At 48.4% G+C, this 16,859-nt stretch overlaps 2 protein-coding genes across 3 annotated transcripts in view; both read right to left on the bottom strand.

Annotated features, from left to right (window-relative positions):
* LAMP3 (lysosomal associated membrane protein 3) overlaps window positions 1-13,374 on the bottom strand; it is a 27,476-nt gene extending 14,102 nt beyond the window's left edge. Inside the window, exons 1-3 of one of the 2 annotated variants that reach the window (XM_006767401.2) lie at window positions 13,138-13,374; window positions 8,018-8,790; window positions 6,292-6,420 (exon numbers count right to left, since the gene is read on the bottom strand). In XM_006767401.2, the coding sequence (XP_006767464.2) occupies window positions 6,292-6,420; window positions 8,018-8,790; window positions 13,138-13,327 (1,092 nt within the window). In that variant the 5' untranslated portion in view covers window positions 13,328-13,374. The remainder of the gene's footprint in view (window positions 1-6,291; window positions 6,421-8,017; window positions 8,791-13,137) is intronic. The other variant, XM_006767400.2, reaches the window with a different exon arrangement.
* A 1,858-nt stretch (window positions 13,375-15,232) lies between these two features.
* Window positions 15,233-16,859, bottom strand: part of MCF2L2 (MCF.2 cell line derived transforming sequence-like 2) — a 114,681-nt gene continuing 113,054 nt past the window's right edge. Inside the window, exon 18 of the mRNA XM_006767398.2 lies at window positions 15,233-15,319. The gene's annotated coding sequence lies outside the window, so the exon portion shown is untranslated. The remainder of the gene's footprint in view (window positions 15,320-16,859) is intronic.

Genomic DNA, 16,859 nt, shown 5'->3' with positions numbered 1-16,859 from the left:
CCCAACCCCCTGATCGGGCCCTGCTCTGTGCATGACAGGGGGCAGCGCCCCAACTCCCCAATCAGCCCTGCTCTGAGCCTGACCAGGGGCTGCACCTAGGGATTGGGCCTGCCCTATGCCACCTGGGAGCAGGCCTAAGCCAGCAGGTCGTTATCTACCGAGGGGTCCCAGACTGCGAGAGGGCAGAGGCCGGGCTGAGGGACCACCTCTCCTCCTCTCCCCCCGAGTGCACCAATTTTTGTGCACCGAGCCTCTAGTATATATATAAAAGCCTAAGCGATCATAAACCATTCGACCCGTACCTATGATGCGTGCTGACCACCAGGGTGCAGATGCTCAATGCATAGGCATGGAAACATGGAACAGACTGATGAATCTCAGAGGTAAAGGGAGAGAGGGAGGGTGGGAAGAGATTAACCAAAGATCTTATTTGTATACTAGAGGCCCAATGCACGGATTCATGCACCGGTGGGGTCCCTCAGCCTGGTCTGCGGGGATCGGGTCAAAACCAGCAGTCTGACATCCCCCAAGGGGGCACATCCCCCAGATTGCAAGAGGGCACAGACTAGGGCAAGAGACCCCACCAGTGCACGAATCCGTGCACAAGGCCTCTAGTAATTCTATAAAAGTTTCACAGTTTATTAAGCACATGCTTTTACCTACACTGCCTCCTTTGATCCTTGTAATAACCCCCTGAGACAGAATAAATATTATCAGCTTGTTTTACATCTGAGAACAAATAGGCTCAGAAGTTAAGCATCTAGCCTCAGTTCTCATTGTTTGGAGGTCAGATAAAACAAGCACTGGTCTGCAGGATCCTGCCTTACATGTTCCTCCATTCTTAGCTTGCAGGTCATATATGTTTAGGGCAGTGGTCGGCAAACTGCGGCTCGGCAAACTGCGGCTCGGCAAACCACGGCTCGCGAGCCACATGCGACTCTCTGGCCCCTTGAATGTGGCTCTTCCACAAAATACCAATTTCCGCGCATGGGCCACGAAGTTTCAATCGCACTGTATGTGCGTGCCTGCACGTGGTATTTTGTGGAAGAGCCACACTCAAGGGGCCAAAGAGCCGGATGTGGCTCACGAGCCGTGGTTTGCCAACCACGGGTTTAGGGGATGGGCTGGATTTGGTCTGGGTGCCATAGCTTGTCGACTCCTGGTCCATACCACCAATGAAAAACAAGGTTGCTAAACCAATCAATTGCTAATGAAATGATATAGAGTGGCTTACCTATTTGGGAGAATAACATGTTACTAAAATTCTTTTAATACTATTTTGAAAATATCTCTTTGTTCCCTTGCAGTCTAGTTTGGATTGTTGAATCTTTGTGAACATTGTCAAAATTTAATTTTTTTAATTTACTTAGTGGAAGAATGGGGATCATAATAACAGGATTTACCTCTTAGGTTGATGGGAGGATTAAATGAAGGAATCCATGTAAAAAACTTATCACAGAGTCTTTACTCAAATTTTGCCTGGTGTTATTAACAATCCAACAACAAATTAGATTGCCCCTCCCCAGTAAACTTCTCTCACTGAAGTCAAATTATTTATTTTTAAATCTATTTCCTAGATTCAGATCTATAATAGAAAAAGAGAGCAAGCAGGTAAGCTAAGCTTCCACGGCTCTATTGATTAAAGAAACTGAAAGCTCAGCTCCAGGGGATAGGGGTCGGTGGATGGGGACAAGGATGTGGGAAGCTTCAAGCAGGTGTCAGACTTAACCTAAAACCCAAGGGAAGTTACATGCCACACATTCTTCAGTTCACAGTGTCTGCTTTTTCTTTGACGCCCACACCCATGTGGTCATTCTCTGCCAGATGTTTTTCTTATCTGGGGTTTGGTTTGGAGAATGACAAACATCTCCCATGCCAGATTCATGACAGACAAAATGAAAATCCTTTATGGACCCATCAACATGGACAAAAGGGGGCCAAGATCTCCTAATGTCGTATATGGACTTACAGCAGGGCCATTTGAACAGACCATTTGCAAAAGTCCCATCTCACTACTCAATCAATGGGATGCTGACACTGCATCAAAAGGGAGCGCTGAAATATCTCATTAAAGAGATCCTAATTCCTCAAGGAACCTAAACACCCCCTTTAGCAAAGGACAGAGTCCAGAGCAGACGGGGCCTAGAGCAAGCCCGCCAGTCAAGCCTGCTCAGGAAGGCAGCACGCCATTGACCACAGGCCCGGGGTCCTCTCCTTTGCTTCTGCAAAATGTACTGTAGGAGTTTCATAGTTACAGATGTTCAGGATGTGAATTTTGTCTTCAACATCGATCAGGTCTTTTTGCTCAGCATTGTGTGACTAGCACAATAGCCAAAGGGCCCAGTTCTCTGTGAAATTTAGACTTACTCCTTTATTGATTTATTTAGTCATCAAACACTTGCTATGTGTTATGTGTACCAAGTCAGGGCTGGGCACTAGAGAGAGAAATGTGAATGTCATAGACTTGCCTTCATGATGGCAGAACGTGTGACAAGGGCCCTAATGGAGGTGTCGGAACAACAGAAGGAGGCTCAGGGAACCAAGAGAAGAGTCTCCCAGTTTTACCTGGGATGGAGGTGGAGTGGGGAGACTTCTTAAGGTGAAGATAATTGAGTTGAGCCATCTTAAAGGCTGAATGCAAAAGGGGGGTAAGGGGTGGAAGGGGCATTCTAGGCAGAGGGAAAGTGAAAGGGAAAACAGAGCATAAAATGGTACCATCTACTTGGGAAGCTCTAAGTAGTGCCCTCTGTGCTGGTAAGAGTTCTCAGGAGTCTATAAGCTAAGAGGACTCTGCAGGCCCCTGGAAACACTAGGTGGGTTAGCAGATTTCCAGACCTGAGCTGGCCAATGCCCTGTGTAGCCCTGTTGCCCCTCCCCGCTGGGTGACTGGCTTCTCCCATGCCCTGGAGCTGCCCTGCCAACCAGGCGTTGTGCTGAGCACAGAAAAATGAACTCTACCCAAAGCTACTGAAAGGTGTTTTTAAAACAAACTATCCGGCAGGAAGGAAGTTGGCAGGGGAAGGAAGGTATATTTATCTTGCACCTGAAGGGTCTGAACAACTTTCAGCAAGTCACTTCAGTCAAATGAGAATTGTCCCAGAAAGGTTTTCGGTTCTTTAAAAAAAAATGGAACTGAAGAAAATAAGAAAGGAAACCTAGCTCTCCTAACCTGACTATGGGCCAGAGACCACGCTTAGCATCTGCACATACGCTAGCCCACTGGCCGCACCAGCAGCAGCTGTGCTGTGGCTGCCTCGCCTGGGGAGGACGGGCACTCCCTAGCCTTCCTTTTGTCTCCTCTCTTCAGAGGCCTTATTAGCACCTGCACATACGCTGGCCCGTTCCCCCTGGGCTCGGTGAACTACACAGGAGAGGAAACAGGCTCAGAGACAGTGAGCAGCTTGCCCGTGGCCACATGGAAATCATATGGGTAATTAGAGTCTTGATTGGACAATGGCATCAAATGACAGTATAGGAGGCAGGTTTTTCTCTGTTTCTGTCACTGTATTTAAATTTTTAAAATTACAAATTATTGTCCATGACTTAGAACCTGCAGCTACAGCTTATAGTTCTGCCCCCCCCACCCCGCTCCATAATGTCTAGCTCAGTAAATTCTTATTGATAAATTGGTTGAAAATCAAGCTTGCTAATCAGCTTCCATTTATCGTTCCACAATCTGGTTCTCACTTATAACATTTACTAGAGGCCTGATGCACGAAATTCATGCAAGGGGGCTTGGCCCCCTCCGCCGTGGCTGCGGCCCGGGGGTCTCTGCCTCGCCCCACTGCCTCAGCCCCACTGCTGCGGCTTCGTCTGGAAGGTCATCCGGAAGGATGTCCAGTCTAATGAGCATATTACGCTTTTATTATTATAGATTATATTATAACTAAAATATACTCCTGTTTCTCTCTCTTTTTCTCTAGAGCACTGGGGTGACTTTGCCCCCAGGGGGACATTAAGCACTATCTAGAGACATTTTGGGTTGCCACAACTGGGGTTGGCGTCTAGTAGGTAGAGACCAGGGATGGTGTCCCCACAAGGTAAAGGAACTCCCTTTTTCTATTCTTTATATAAACTCTATTGTGTTGGATCTAACAAGGCACTATTTTTAAATGGTTTTTTTTTAAAATTTTCTCCCATAGCACTTAAGAGATATTTTGTAAAGACTTTGCTGTAAAGATTTTGTAATAAAAGGGTCTAAGGGCTCCTTCTCCAACATTACCATTTTTAAAAAGAAATGTTTTAAAAGGCTAGAAAACAAATTATGTATATTCTGTATATGTATAGCAGCACATTTCATTTATGAAAATATGTTCTCAGAATATTTATTTACTAACATATTTATCTTAAGCCATGTCTTATGTTGAGAGTGTGACATTGTTGGAATAATCATTGAAAATGACTAACATGAGGCCCTGGCCAAGTAGCTCAGTTGTTTGGAGTGTTGTCCTGATACGCCAAAGTTGTGGGCTCAATCCCAGGTCAGGGCACACACAAGATGCAACCAGTAAATGCATAGATAAGTGGAACAACAAATTGATCTCTCTCTCTCTCTCTCTCTCTCTCGCTCTCTCTCTCTCTCTCTCTCTCTCCCCCCACCACAGAGACTCATCTAAGTCCAAATGTTGCTACTGCGCCTGTTGAGAAACACTGGAGTAGAACACAGCAATATTTGAAAAGTAACTGACTGAGCTGTTGAGCCATTTCTCTTGTGGACGAATCTAGATGGCTTTCCTGCCTTCATGCATTTCACACAGCTCACCGTTTAGGCGGAAGCCACCACTCTGGGGTCCACAGATCAAGTACGGCCTCAGCTATGTTTTGTTTGGCCAGGAGAGTGCTCAAGTTTTTAAAAATGTGTTGGCAACACTTAAAAAAAATCATGTGCTTTTATAAAAGGATCTCAATGTTTGCCTTCCTTTGAACAATCAGAAGCTCGGGCAACATTGGTCTCATTATCACCTGAGAGAGGTAACGTGTATAATATTTAACAACTGGTGCAGTAGGGCAGTGCCCGCCATAAAAGACTGTGACAAGTGCCCGGGCTAGATGCCAGCCCCACCACTGGCCCCACCAGCCGCAGCTGTGGCGTGGCTGCCGGCCTGGGGAGGATGGGCACTCCCTAGCCTTCCTTTAGTCTCCTCTCTACAGAGGCCTTAGTAGTTGCCACTTATCATCTCATACTTACTCTAATGTTTTTCTTATGCAGATTTAATGGAAATCTCCCTTCACATCAAAAGTGGAAAAATATTTTCGCTGCAAGATGTGGAAAAGGACATAGAAGACCAAAGGTCACAGGGTGCAAATGCAAACTCCTTCCAGAAATGTTGAGAGCACTTGGTTATGTGTGTCCTTGCCAACATTATGTATTATTCTACTTAAAAATCTTTGTTAATTGAATCAATTTAAAACATTTTATTTTTTTTAAAGTAAGAAAAATAAATAAATTACCAGTCCTAGCCAAGTAGCTCAGTTGGTTGGAGTGTTGTCCTGATATGCCAAAGTTGTGGGCTCAGTCCCCAGTCAGGGCACATACAAGATGCAACCAGTAAATGCATAGATAAGTGGAACAACAAATTGATCTCTCTCTCTCTCTCTCTCTCTCTCTCTCTCCCTCTCTCAGTTCAATCATAGTTCCTGGTTATTGAACATCTACTTTCCTTGTATTGGACAATGCTCTTTACAGAAGTGAACTCGAATTCCCTTCCCCCATTTTTCAAGCGATAAAACAAAGCTCAGACCAGTTGAGTTGCCTGCCTGATGTCAGGAGGAGAATGAGTGACGCTCTGGCCTCACGCCCGTGCTCTTCCATTCTACTCTGTTGTTTACGCCCTCCCAGGAAATGGTCTAGAAAACCCAGAGCCTGGTTAGTCCCTGAGTTTTGCCTGCTGTGGCTGGAAAGACCCATTGTGACATTTGGTTTTTGTCTTAGACTAGTCTTGTTTCTCCGACGCTCACTGGGAACTCCTCTGGGTCTATTCATCTCTACAACTTCCTCCTTGGGTGGTTTGCAAAGGGCGCGTACTGCTGGGTTCCCCAGGCCAAGTCTCCCCCAAGAGGCATCAAAAGGCCTTCTGAGCTGCACAGAGGAGGCGGGAGGGGGCCGAAGGCAAACATAAGATGTCGACACTTTCCTCCTCTCCATCTCCAGGCCCCTCATTCTTATCAGAGAACATCTCAAAAGGCCCTGAGATCTATTTCCCTGGAACTCAAAGTGAAGTGTGGGCCCCAGAGGGAGCGGGAGGGAGAGAGATGTTGAAGCCAGTTCGTGTGAAGGAGCTCAGTCCTCACCTTGGTGAAGGTCAGGTTCACAAATCCGCCCTGGAAGTTCAAGAGAAGGTTGGAGTTTCGGAAGCCACAGTTCCCAGAGGCTTGCGTTGCATTGGGGTCGATGTTGAAGTATCTCTGAGGTGAAAAAACCTAAACCAGATAAAGTAGATCAGCTCATGTCGATACAGAAGACAAGTCTAGCTGGCGAAGCAAAGGACAGAGGCTAATAAGTGAGCCTGAATTCAAGGCTAGCGGGGGTTCACTTGAGAATTTCAAAGTCCCTGTATGACGCCTCACACTTCCCAACTGTTAGGTTCAAAGCATTCTTTAAAGGAGCTCTCCCTCAGAGAGGAGCTCCTGGGTAGAAAACTCCTGGCAGGTATATTCCTGATAAACTGTGTGGGAGTTAATTTTTGTTAAATTATGCATGTTGAAAGGTACTGCGGGAAAGATTTGCTATGTAATGTACTTCAGTTTCAAATGTGGAAGTTCTGTTTGAAATCATAAAAACTGTGCAAAAAAGCCTTAGCCGGTCTGGCTCAGTGGATAGAGCATCGGCCTGTGGACTGAAGGGTCTCGCGTTCAATTCCGGTCAAGGGCACCTACCTCAGTTGCAGGTGTGGGAGGCAACCAATCGATGTGTCTCTGTCACATTGATATTTCTCTCTCTCTCTGTCTCTCCCACTCCTATCCCCTCTCTCTAAAAATCAATGGAAAAATATCCTTGGGTGAGTATGAACAACCATAAAAAGAAACTGTACAAAAGAAGAAAGTACAGTTTTGTGGTGATTCCTTTAGTAAATCAAATCATCTCAGTTTCACCTCCATCCCCTCTGATCTTCTTGTTAATCTGGATTTTCCGTATTCATGTCCCAGCTGGCTGGAACCACGGAGACCACCTAATCCAAACCTCTCACTTCACAGGACAAGCTGCTGAGGCTGGGAGGCCATCAGGCGGGCAGGGCGGGGTGGGATCAACACTGAGCACCCCGGATGCTCTGCCTGTGGTGGCTAAACGTGAGGGGAGTGTGCGGGAGGCCACTGCTTTCCCAATACTGCCATAACAGTGCACCAAGGAACGCGGAAGGCCCGTGGACCTTGGGCATCAGCAGGGCTGTGTTGAGATAGCGGTGGCTTAAAGCAATTTCCTGTCCTAATAGCCTCAGAGTAAATGTTTACTGGACCTTACTGATGTTTACTGATGTTTACTGACCTTAGAGACGGTCTGTCTGCTACCTGTTTGCCGTGCTTTACTGAGGGCAAGATGTGTGTCTAAAACCGAATAAAAAGCGGATAAGGCCAGGTTTCGGTGTGCCTCTCCAAGAGAGAGGTCTCCACCTGGCCCCCCGTGCCTTCTAAATTCATATTTCTTGTATAGTATTTCACGTGTCCGTCAGCCCCTCCTTCAGACCCCGAACCCTAGCCGTGCAGGTTGCGGCAGGTGTGCATATTTAAATTTTGGGTGAGTGCCTTCCTCTCTCCCAGCTGTCACTGTCGGTTTCTATTTTTACACATATTCTAAAACAGATTCACCTACACCTTTGGAGCAGCGGTCGCCAACCGCTGGTGGTCTGTGAGGTCCGAAAGGTTGGCGACCGCTGTTTTAATGGAGCACCTTGGAGGAAGGGGCGTTCATGCTATTTATTTCATGAAAAGATGCGGGATGCAGGGGAATGCTCATTCTTGGCCAGGAGACGCCACTCAAACCTTTTGAAGACAGTGTTACAGTCCCGAGGCCCCAACTTACCGACTCCGTGTCTTGAACCATCAGCTGTATCCCCATCTCTGCTTTGATACAGAGCCTGCTTCCATTTAGCACTTGATAAATTCCAGTCTTGGCTGGTGATGGCTGAGGTGCCAGGGTGGGCCCTGGAGCTATGGTGGCAGGGGAGGCTGTGTGGGTGGCATTGTGTGCAGCTGTGGTTGTGACCAGGGCATGGGTGGGTTGAGTGGGCTTCTGACTGGTTGTGTTGATGTGTGGTGAGGTGGACAAAGTTGTTGGAAGGGTGGTTTGGGTGGTCTTCCCAGTTGTGTGGCTACTGGGTTGGGTGGTCTTCCCAGTTGTGTGGCTGGCAGTCGATGGGTTGGGTCTAGTTGTATGGGCTGGTGGGGTGATGGTGGGGGGCAGTGAACCAGGAGCTGTGCTGGGGCCGATTGTAGCCTCGGTGACGGGAGCAGCCGTGTGTGAGTTGTTGGGTGTGGCCAGGGTTGTGACTGGAGTGTGGGTGTTGGGGCTGGTGGATGGGGTGCTGTCTGTGGTTATGAGAGAGGTTGTTGTCAGAGTTTTTATTGTTGTGTGTGTCATTGGGGTCTCAGAGTTGGAGGTTGTGGCAGCTGTTTGAGAGGGGACGGGACCACCCGTCGAACTTGCTGCTGTAGTTCTGTGAGGCACTTGGCTAGTCCGTTTCAGGAAAGAAGGTTTTGCTGTGGCCTGTACTGTTGCTGCTCTTGTAGGTTGAGAAGAGCCTGTGATTTCTGGAAACCCTGTTGCTCTGACTTGACTGCCATGATGCAAAATCACTGCAAATTGGGGAACAAAAGTGATAACATTCAACTAACAGCTCACAAAGGTCTCCCCCCATTCTTCGTTAAAAATTAACATGCATATTCCCAGATTTAGGGGAAAGTTAAAAGCATATAACAGTCAAGTGAAGATCACCCAAGATTCTACCACAAGGCAACAGCCGTAATGTTTTGGTCGTACCCATGTTTTTTTTTTACAAGGATGTGATCATATTGCATCCAGCCCCTGTGTCTTCTCTATCCAACCCCGCTTGTCTAGATGGGGTGTGGTGCTAACACACCAAGCGATCACATTCAGCGAGACAGCTAAGTGACCATTCTTCTTTCCCCGTCTTCACCTGTGAAGACAGTTCGTAGGAAGAGGGTGTTCCTGGGTAGAGCGCGGCTGTGCTGACCTGACTCAGCTGGGGCAGTGTGAAGGGTGGTAATAAAGAGTCACAGAGTTGTACATAAAACAGAGTTTGCATAAAACCACATAATCCCAGATTCAAAAGGGATTTTAAAGATCTGCTAGTCCAAACCCTAATCAGATGTGTAAATTGGACCAGTGAGTGGCCATGTGTTCATCTGCTCTATGCTTGGTTACCTCCAATGATGGGAGAGTCAGTACCCTTTCATATTTTATCCTGCCACCTGTCTTTCTAAATATAGGTCATTTCCTGTCATTTCCTTACTTAATCTCTGAGTGGCCTAACCTTTCTCAAGTTAGAAAGAAAATTAAGCCATAATGGCTTTGATACACCTGGTGGGCTATCCTTCATGTTTTGACTTATAAGGGGCGGGAAAAAGTAGGTTAGATTACCAGCCATCATTACCTAAAGGTAAGTCATAAGTAAGAATACAAAATAATAATAACAATAATACAAATAAATAAGACAATAACTAATAAGTAAATAATAATGCAAGGATAAACTGTGTTTTGCATACTTAAAACTGTCAACCTACTGTTGCCCGCCCTGTATGTCAGCTCCTCAGAGTCCTCCCTGTCCCCCTTATGTAACCTAGCTCCCCATCCCGTGACTCTCCGTCACAGAGGTGTATTTGTTGCCTTCACCGCACTGATCACAACTTGTAATTCTATGAGGGGATGGAATACAAATATTTAACGATAAGCCTGGCCAGACAGTGTGTCCCAGCAGAATATCAGCTGTGGTTAAATGTTTACGTATTGACTTATCTGTTGATTGCACACCTCTCCCACTGGATTAGAAGCAATCTTGAGGTGGGAATGGTGCATATTTTTTCACCACCAGTGTCTGTGCATAGGAAGCATTCTGTGGCTATGGATCGGATGAATAAATAACTGAATGAGTGAATGGGGGTAAGAGGACTGTAGACCTCTAGGATGTTTATAAGGCTCAAAAGAGTTGGTTTAAGTGAAAGCCTTCATGGAGCATTAAGCAGTGTGTATTATTGTCACAGGCTCTTGGACTATCCCTGAAGAAGGCCTGTGGCTCTTTGCAACCAATAGCTCTATCCTTATCTCCCTCCAGGCACCTCGCAAGCCAGAAAAGGGGACAAACTGCAGATGATGTTCCTTGGGACTTTGTGATGAGGTACAGCGAGAGATGGCTTTGTGTCTTCAAAGCTGTGATTTCATTGCATTTTTATACGCATTGGAGATGTAGCTGCCAGGTGCTAGGCAGCGACTTGGGAAAAGACAAAGGAGATCTCTCTCTGAGGGTATTTATAGAGTCCTGAAGTTCACATCTAATGAAAATCACCCCTAAACTCCTTTTTTAAAAAACATATTTTTAGCCCGTCAGCATGGCTCGGTGGTTGAGGTCGACCTATGAACCAGGGCTGATTCCCAGTCAGAGCACATGCCTGGGTTGCAGGCTCAATCCCCAGGGTAGGGAGTGCAGGAGGCAGCTAATCAATGATTTTCTCTCATCGTTGATATTTTTTACCTCTCTCTTCCTCTCCCTTCCTCTCTGAAATCCATAAAAATATATTTTTTAAAATGCCAACACTTGAAATATAGATAGGCAGTGGGCAGAAGTAAGGGCAGGGCATAACTCAGAACCTGTCGACCCTCCCTCTGCTAAGAACAACAACAACACAGCCATGGAGTCACACACTGATTTGCCAAGCCCCTCGCCTCCCAGCATCTCCTCTCCAGAATTCAGGAGACTCAGCAAACAAGTACCCCAGGGCCTGACCCAGTACTGACCGGGACTCCTCTAGAGAATGAGCCGCAGGAAGAGGCGGGGGAAGGTTGTGGTTCTCCGACAACCTGCAGGCTCTGGGAAAGTCAGTGGCCACACAAGGGCCTCTTCTCTAGGTGTTTCCCAGATGGTCAGTCCTTCCCAGATATTCTTTGTTTGGCTTCCTTGCTGCACCCAATTCCCCCAAAGTGTAGAAGCCTCCTGTGAGCCAAGCTTCATGCTGGCGCTGGGGGCACTTTGTTCTCAGGGGCTCAAAGCCTCAGGAGGCAGAACAGGCCACCCCCCTCCATGTGACAAGTGCTAGGAGGTGGGGGAGGAATCCGACTGGAGGAGAAGTTCCTATGTGCCTATGTGCAAAGACACCGAGGCCTCAGAGCCTGGCTGGTCTGGAGAAGAGCAGGGGATCAGCGTGGCGGGAACATAAGGAGGGTGGGGAAGGGGGGTGTGGGAACGGGGGAAGTGGTGGGAGGCACAGCGGCAGGCCGGGCGGGTCTTGGGGCGACGCTGTGCATGTGGTGGCTGGAGCTGCAGCTGACCTCCAGAACCATGAGGAGACTTTGGGCAGAAGTCGCACAGAGGATGGTGGGTCCGTGGTCATGAGTCCCCACACCAGACCTGGTCCGTGTTCCCCTGGACTTGTTTTCACATCAGAGAGAAAGGAACATTTATCCTGTGTAATTCACTGTCATTTGGGGCTTGTCTCTTATGTGCAGCTGAACCTAAACTTTAAATGACACAAATTTGATGCCCTCGTTCCACGAGGGAGGGATTTGAGACAGGGAAGCAGAGTGGCTGGGCAACCCTTACACAGCCACTTTACCTAGAAGCTGTGTCTCTCCGAGCAGAGTGCCTAATGGTTTTCTCATCTCCAATTCCACAAGTATTTCTCGAACCCATGCGTGCAGGTGCAGTAGTGCAGAGCCTGGACCGCAAGCCGGGCTTTCCCGATGCCAGTCTCAGGGTTGCCGCCCTGAGAAAGTGCTCTGGCCAGCGGAGCGGCCAGGAGCAAGTCCTTAACCAGCCTCAGGACCCGCGTGTGGCAAACGGGGCCCCTTCGCACGCTTCATTCACTCAGGTTCCCTCTGAGAATCCGCAGCAGCTCCTCTCACACTGCGTTTACCCAGCGCCCGGGACATTCCTGGACCTGTCAGTCATCGGTCAGGTCAGCCATGGAACTGGCTCTCACGCACCGGTCAGCGAGGCTGACTGCCAGACTGAGATCTTCTGCTTTTATTCGCTTGCCCTGCTCAGTGAAATGGTGACTTCCCTTCTGCCTCCAGCAGAATGTGAAACTCTAATTCTGAAAATGTGGCACCAGAATACACAGCTGGTCCGATCCTTCACCCAACTCCCTAACCACTGACGTCACACTCCAGGGCCGCTGTGTCCCCCCTTGGAGCCTGTCAGCAGGGCCGCGTGGACAGAGCTCGGTCCCTCGCCTGCTCAGTGCAGTGGTTGGGGGAGGGATTGCGGATTAACCGGCAAACCTGATCAGGGCAACCGAGAGGACTCCGTGTCTTAGAGGGAAAGCGTTCTTGGTGAAAGCAGGGGGTGGGGACATAAAATAGTCACGGAAAGCTCAGCTTCCCAGACAGGCTCTCTGATCCCAAGTGTAACGGTGACATTTAAACATCTTTGACGCCCTGGCTTACCCCTTTTGGAAATGGCGTGATTTGTCAGATCACACCTCATTCATCTTCACAATTCACTGCCTATGTAATATCAACATGGCATTCCCACTTGAGGAAAACAGGAAAAGCAAGACATGGGGTGCTTTCCCCAGACAAGGTAGCAAGAGCCCCATGGCTAAGTCCCGGCTTCCACCTCCCTCTCTTAAATATAAGCGATCGCCACAGACTCTCCCTGAGAAGGTGCCCCAAACCCATCTGGGAACCAGGGCCAGGGTCACTGTCTTCTGGGGCTGCCACCTGCTCTGCCCAACGCACAGAAAACCACTCCACACATGGAAGCCCTTGGAAACAAGGAAGTGCGCCCACCTGTGTAAGCTCATAAGGGGGAGACAAGATGTTGGGAGCCACATACCCACAGTAAGGGAAGCTACCACAGCTCCCCAGTCTGTCCGGTCTCACCTTGGTCAATGGCACCAAAGTGCAGTTCAGTTTACTAGGACCAGGCATTGGCAGGGTCCCTGTGCAAAGGCGTGTCTGTCACTCACCGGCCAGGGACAGGAAGAGCACCATCGCTGCAGGGAGCTGCCAGGGCATGGCTGGGAGCCGGGGCCTGGGACTCTGGAGGCTGGTGCTGCTGCTTCGCGGGGCCTCGCTCAGCACAGCTGGGTTTCCTGAATGGCCTGAGGCTAATTCCAGTCGGCTTCCTCCTTCAGGTGTGGCCGAGAAGCCGGTCATTTACATAGTGAGAAGTCGCTGAACGGCCCGCCCCCACGGGGAGGGAACCACAAGTGGCCCTGGGGAGAAAGCAGGCACTTTCATCTCAGGCTCTAGGGCAGTGGTTCTCAACCTTGGCTGCACATTAGAATCTCCTGGGAATCTTTTTAAAATCCTGATTTCTGGGCCCCATCCTGTTTCTTCAGAATTTCCGGAGGATGGGGCCCAGAAATCGGGATTTTCAAAAGATTCCCAGGCGATTCTAAAGTGCAGCCAAGGTTGAGAACCACTGCTCTAGGGTTTGGGAGGGTGGGGGATGCGGTGTGGGGATGCCCCTCCCCCTAATTTGAAGGACCTGAGATCATTTCTCCACCAGAGGTGGGAGTCTGAGTCAGCGCCCACCCATTCTCTCTTACTGTGGGTCTTCATTTTCCTGAAGACCTTGAATTAAGCCAGAGATGCCTCTCAGCCAGGGGACAGTCAGCCCCTCCGTCATGAGGGTGGGCAGGAGTCTTAGTGGTTAGGCTCAGTGGTTAGAGCATGGTCCATCTCGGTGTGCTCACTAAAGGTCTGAGGCAGCCATGGCCACCTCACCTGGGGCCTCACCTGGTGAGGAGCAGGAGCACTGAGCGTGGAGTCAGGGAGATGTGGGTTAGAACCTGGCCTTTGCAACTCCGCAGCTGTACGACCTGGGGTGACCCCTCGGGGCCTCGGTTTCTCCTGCTGTATAATGGAGAAAACAACATCTATTCCCAGGTGGCGTTACAAACCCAAAGTTCCTGGGACATGAAAACGACTCATTATCTTTGAAAGGCAACCTTTCCATGTCTTATATCCTTGCTCTATTAAATTAGCCAAAACAATGGAGGATTACCTTTCAGGCCTACGCATCTGAGTGAAGAATATACATTCGTGGCCTATAGTATCACTATCAATAGAATGAGATCAACACAACACAGGTGTGTGTGTGTGTGTGTGTGTGTGTGTGTGTGTGTGTGTGTGAGACAATTCATCCCATAACAACGGTCTGTTAAATGTTCTGTGTGCACTTAAGAAGACTGTTGCTGGAAAGGGGCCCTGGCCCTGTGCACGTCTGCTGGGCTGGCTGGCAGTGTGTGGGTTCTTGACTTTGTGCAGGAAACATCTCACAACATGAGTCCAGGTGAATTTTAGAGGATGTTTATTAAGGCAGGGACAGTGAAACAAGGAGGGACCTGGGACAGAAGCAGCAGCAGGGGAGGGACAGGGTCGGGAAGTGAGCCCAGGCCGGGCAGCTTTGGCTCACTGAGAAGTCAGAGAAAAGGGGGCCTTGGAGACAGGGTCGGGGGTAAGGCTGGGATGAGCGTCTGCTGCCCACTGCTCCCCTGGTTGCAAGTCTTGTAGGGACCCTTAGAGTTTAGGAGACTCGTGCCTGTTGGGGAAGAAGCCGAGGGAAGAAGGGAAAGGAAATGTTTTTCCTTAAATTTCAGGTTAGATGTTGCCTTGTGAACTCAGCTCTCTCATGCGTTCAAGAAAAGTTGTGCATTTGTGTATTTTCAAGATTTTTTAAAATCTCGCACGTGTGGAGATAGTTCTCCTTCTAGCTTTCCACATCTCAAGCAGAAGGTATTATTTTTAACAGCAGCATGGGGTTCCAATTCATGTCAGGACAATACTTTATTAACCAGCTTTTTATTATTTAATACTATATCTGTTATCCATCGTTGCTTAACAAATGACCCCACAACTTAGCAGCTTAAACCAAACATTGATTATCTCATGATCCCCTGGTAATGGATTCACAAGCAGCTTAGTTGGGTTCTTCTGGCTCTGGGTCTCTCCCAAGGTTTCAGCCAAGAAATCAGCTGGAGCTGAAGCCGCCGGAAGGAGGGCCTGGCTGGGGCTGGAGAGCCCACCCCCCAGGCGGCTCGTTCACGTGGCTGTGGGCGTGGGGCTTCAGTTCCTGCCTGTGGGTCTCGTCATGGGGCAGCTTCAGCGTCTTCTCAACACGGTAGCTGGCTTCTTCCACGGTGACTAACTCAAGAGGCAGAATGAGGAAGAAGGCAAATGCTTTTTATAACCCAGTCTTGAAAGTCTGTTACCATCACTTCCACCACATTCTATTGATCACAGTCACTGTCACTGCCCACACTCACAGGGAGGAGTACCAATTCGGGGATAAATTTTAACACTGCCACAGACATTTAGGTTGTTCCCCATCTTCTGCTACCTGTTTTCCCATTAAAAGCAACATGAGCCCTAGCTGGTTTGGCTCACTGGATAGGGCGTTGGCCTGCAGATGGAAGGGTCCCAGATTCGATTCCGGTCAAGGGCACATGCTTGGGTTGTGAGCTCGGTCCAATGTGCAGGAGGAAGCCAATCAATGATTCCTTCTCATCATTGATGGTTCTACCTCTCTCTCCCTCTTCCTTCCTCTCTCTGAAATCAATAAAAACATACAAAGAATATCTTAAGCCAGCATGGTACTGGCATTAAAAAAAAAAAAGACATGTAGATCAATGGCACAGAATAGAGAGCCCTAAAATAAACCCATTCCTTTATGGTCAATATTTGACAAAGGAGGAAGCCTGGTTGTGGGCAGGAGGCAGACTATATATATGCAAAGTGTCCCCTCAGGAGTTCAACCAGGAGAACAGGAGTTCGATCGCTCGCTATGACGTGTGCTGACCACCAGGGGGCAGTGCAGAACATGGTGGGCAACCAGCAGCGGTGGGGTGCTGAGGGAGTGAGGGAAGGAGAAGGCAGAGAGGTAGGGAGGCAGGAAAGTGGGGAACCTAATCAGCCCTAATCGACAACCAGACCTAGAGACCCTACCCATGCATGAATTTCGTGCACTGGGCCACTAGTTGTTATTGATTTCTAAAAGCTCTTTATGTACCAAGGAAATAGTCAGAGACATATGTTTTAAAATGTATTATGGCCCTGACCAGGTGGTTCAATTGGTTGGAGAGCTGTCCTGTGCGCCAAAATATTGTGGGTTTGATCCCCTGTCAGGGCACATGCCTATGTTACAGGTTTGATCCTTGGTTGGGGCACGTACAGGAGGCAACAGATGGATGGATCGATGACTCTCTCTCTCTCTCTCTCTCTCTCTCTCTTTCTCTTTCTCTCTTTCTTCCCCCACCACCTTCCTCTCTCTCTTAAGCAAAAACAACAAATAAATATCCTCAAGTGAGGTTTTAAAAAATGTATTTATGATTTGACTTTTTGTACTTTTTCTCCATATAAGTTTTTGCTTCTTACATAGCCTAATTAATCAAAATTTTCTTTTAGTTTTCTTATACTTTTTGTCTGGAAAGACTTTATCCCATTCAACATTATATTTTAAATGCTTTGACTTTCATGATTCCTTTAAGTTACCGTATTTGCTGGCGTATAAGACGATTTTTTGGCCCTGAAAAATATGCCTCCAAGTGGGGGGTCGTCTTATACGCCAGGTACACTTCAGATAGACTGCCCATAGTGCTTGCCCCGTGCCATAGTGGCCTCCCGATGCCCGCCCACTTCATTACACATACTGTTCAGGCATCAGCAGCGCTGCTGGGTGTATGCT

The sequence above is a fragment of the Myotis davidii genome, unplaced genomic scaffold, assembly GCF_000327345.1.
Source record: "Myotis davidii unplaced genomic scaffold, ASM32734v1 scaffold102, whole genome shotgun sequence".
In the NCBI taxonomy this organism is placed as follows: Eukaryota; Metazoa; Chordata; class Mammalia; order Chiroptera; family Vespertilionidae; genus Myotis; species Myotis davidii.
Note: the sequence above shows the minus strand (reverse complement) of the source record. Positions and strands in the feature narration are given on the sequence as shown.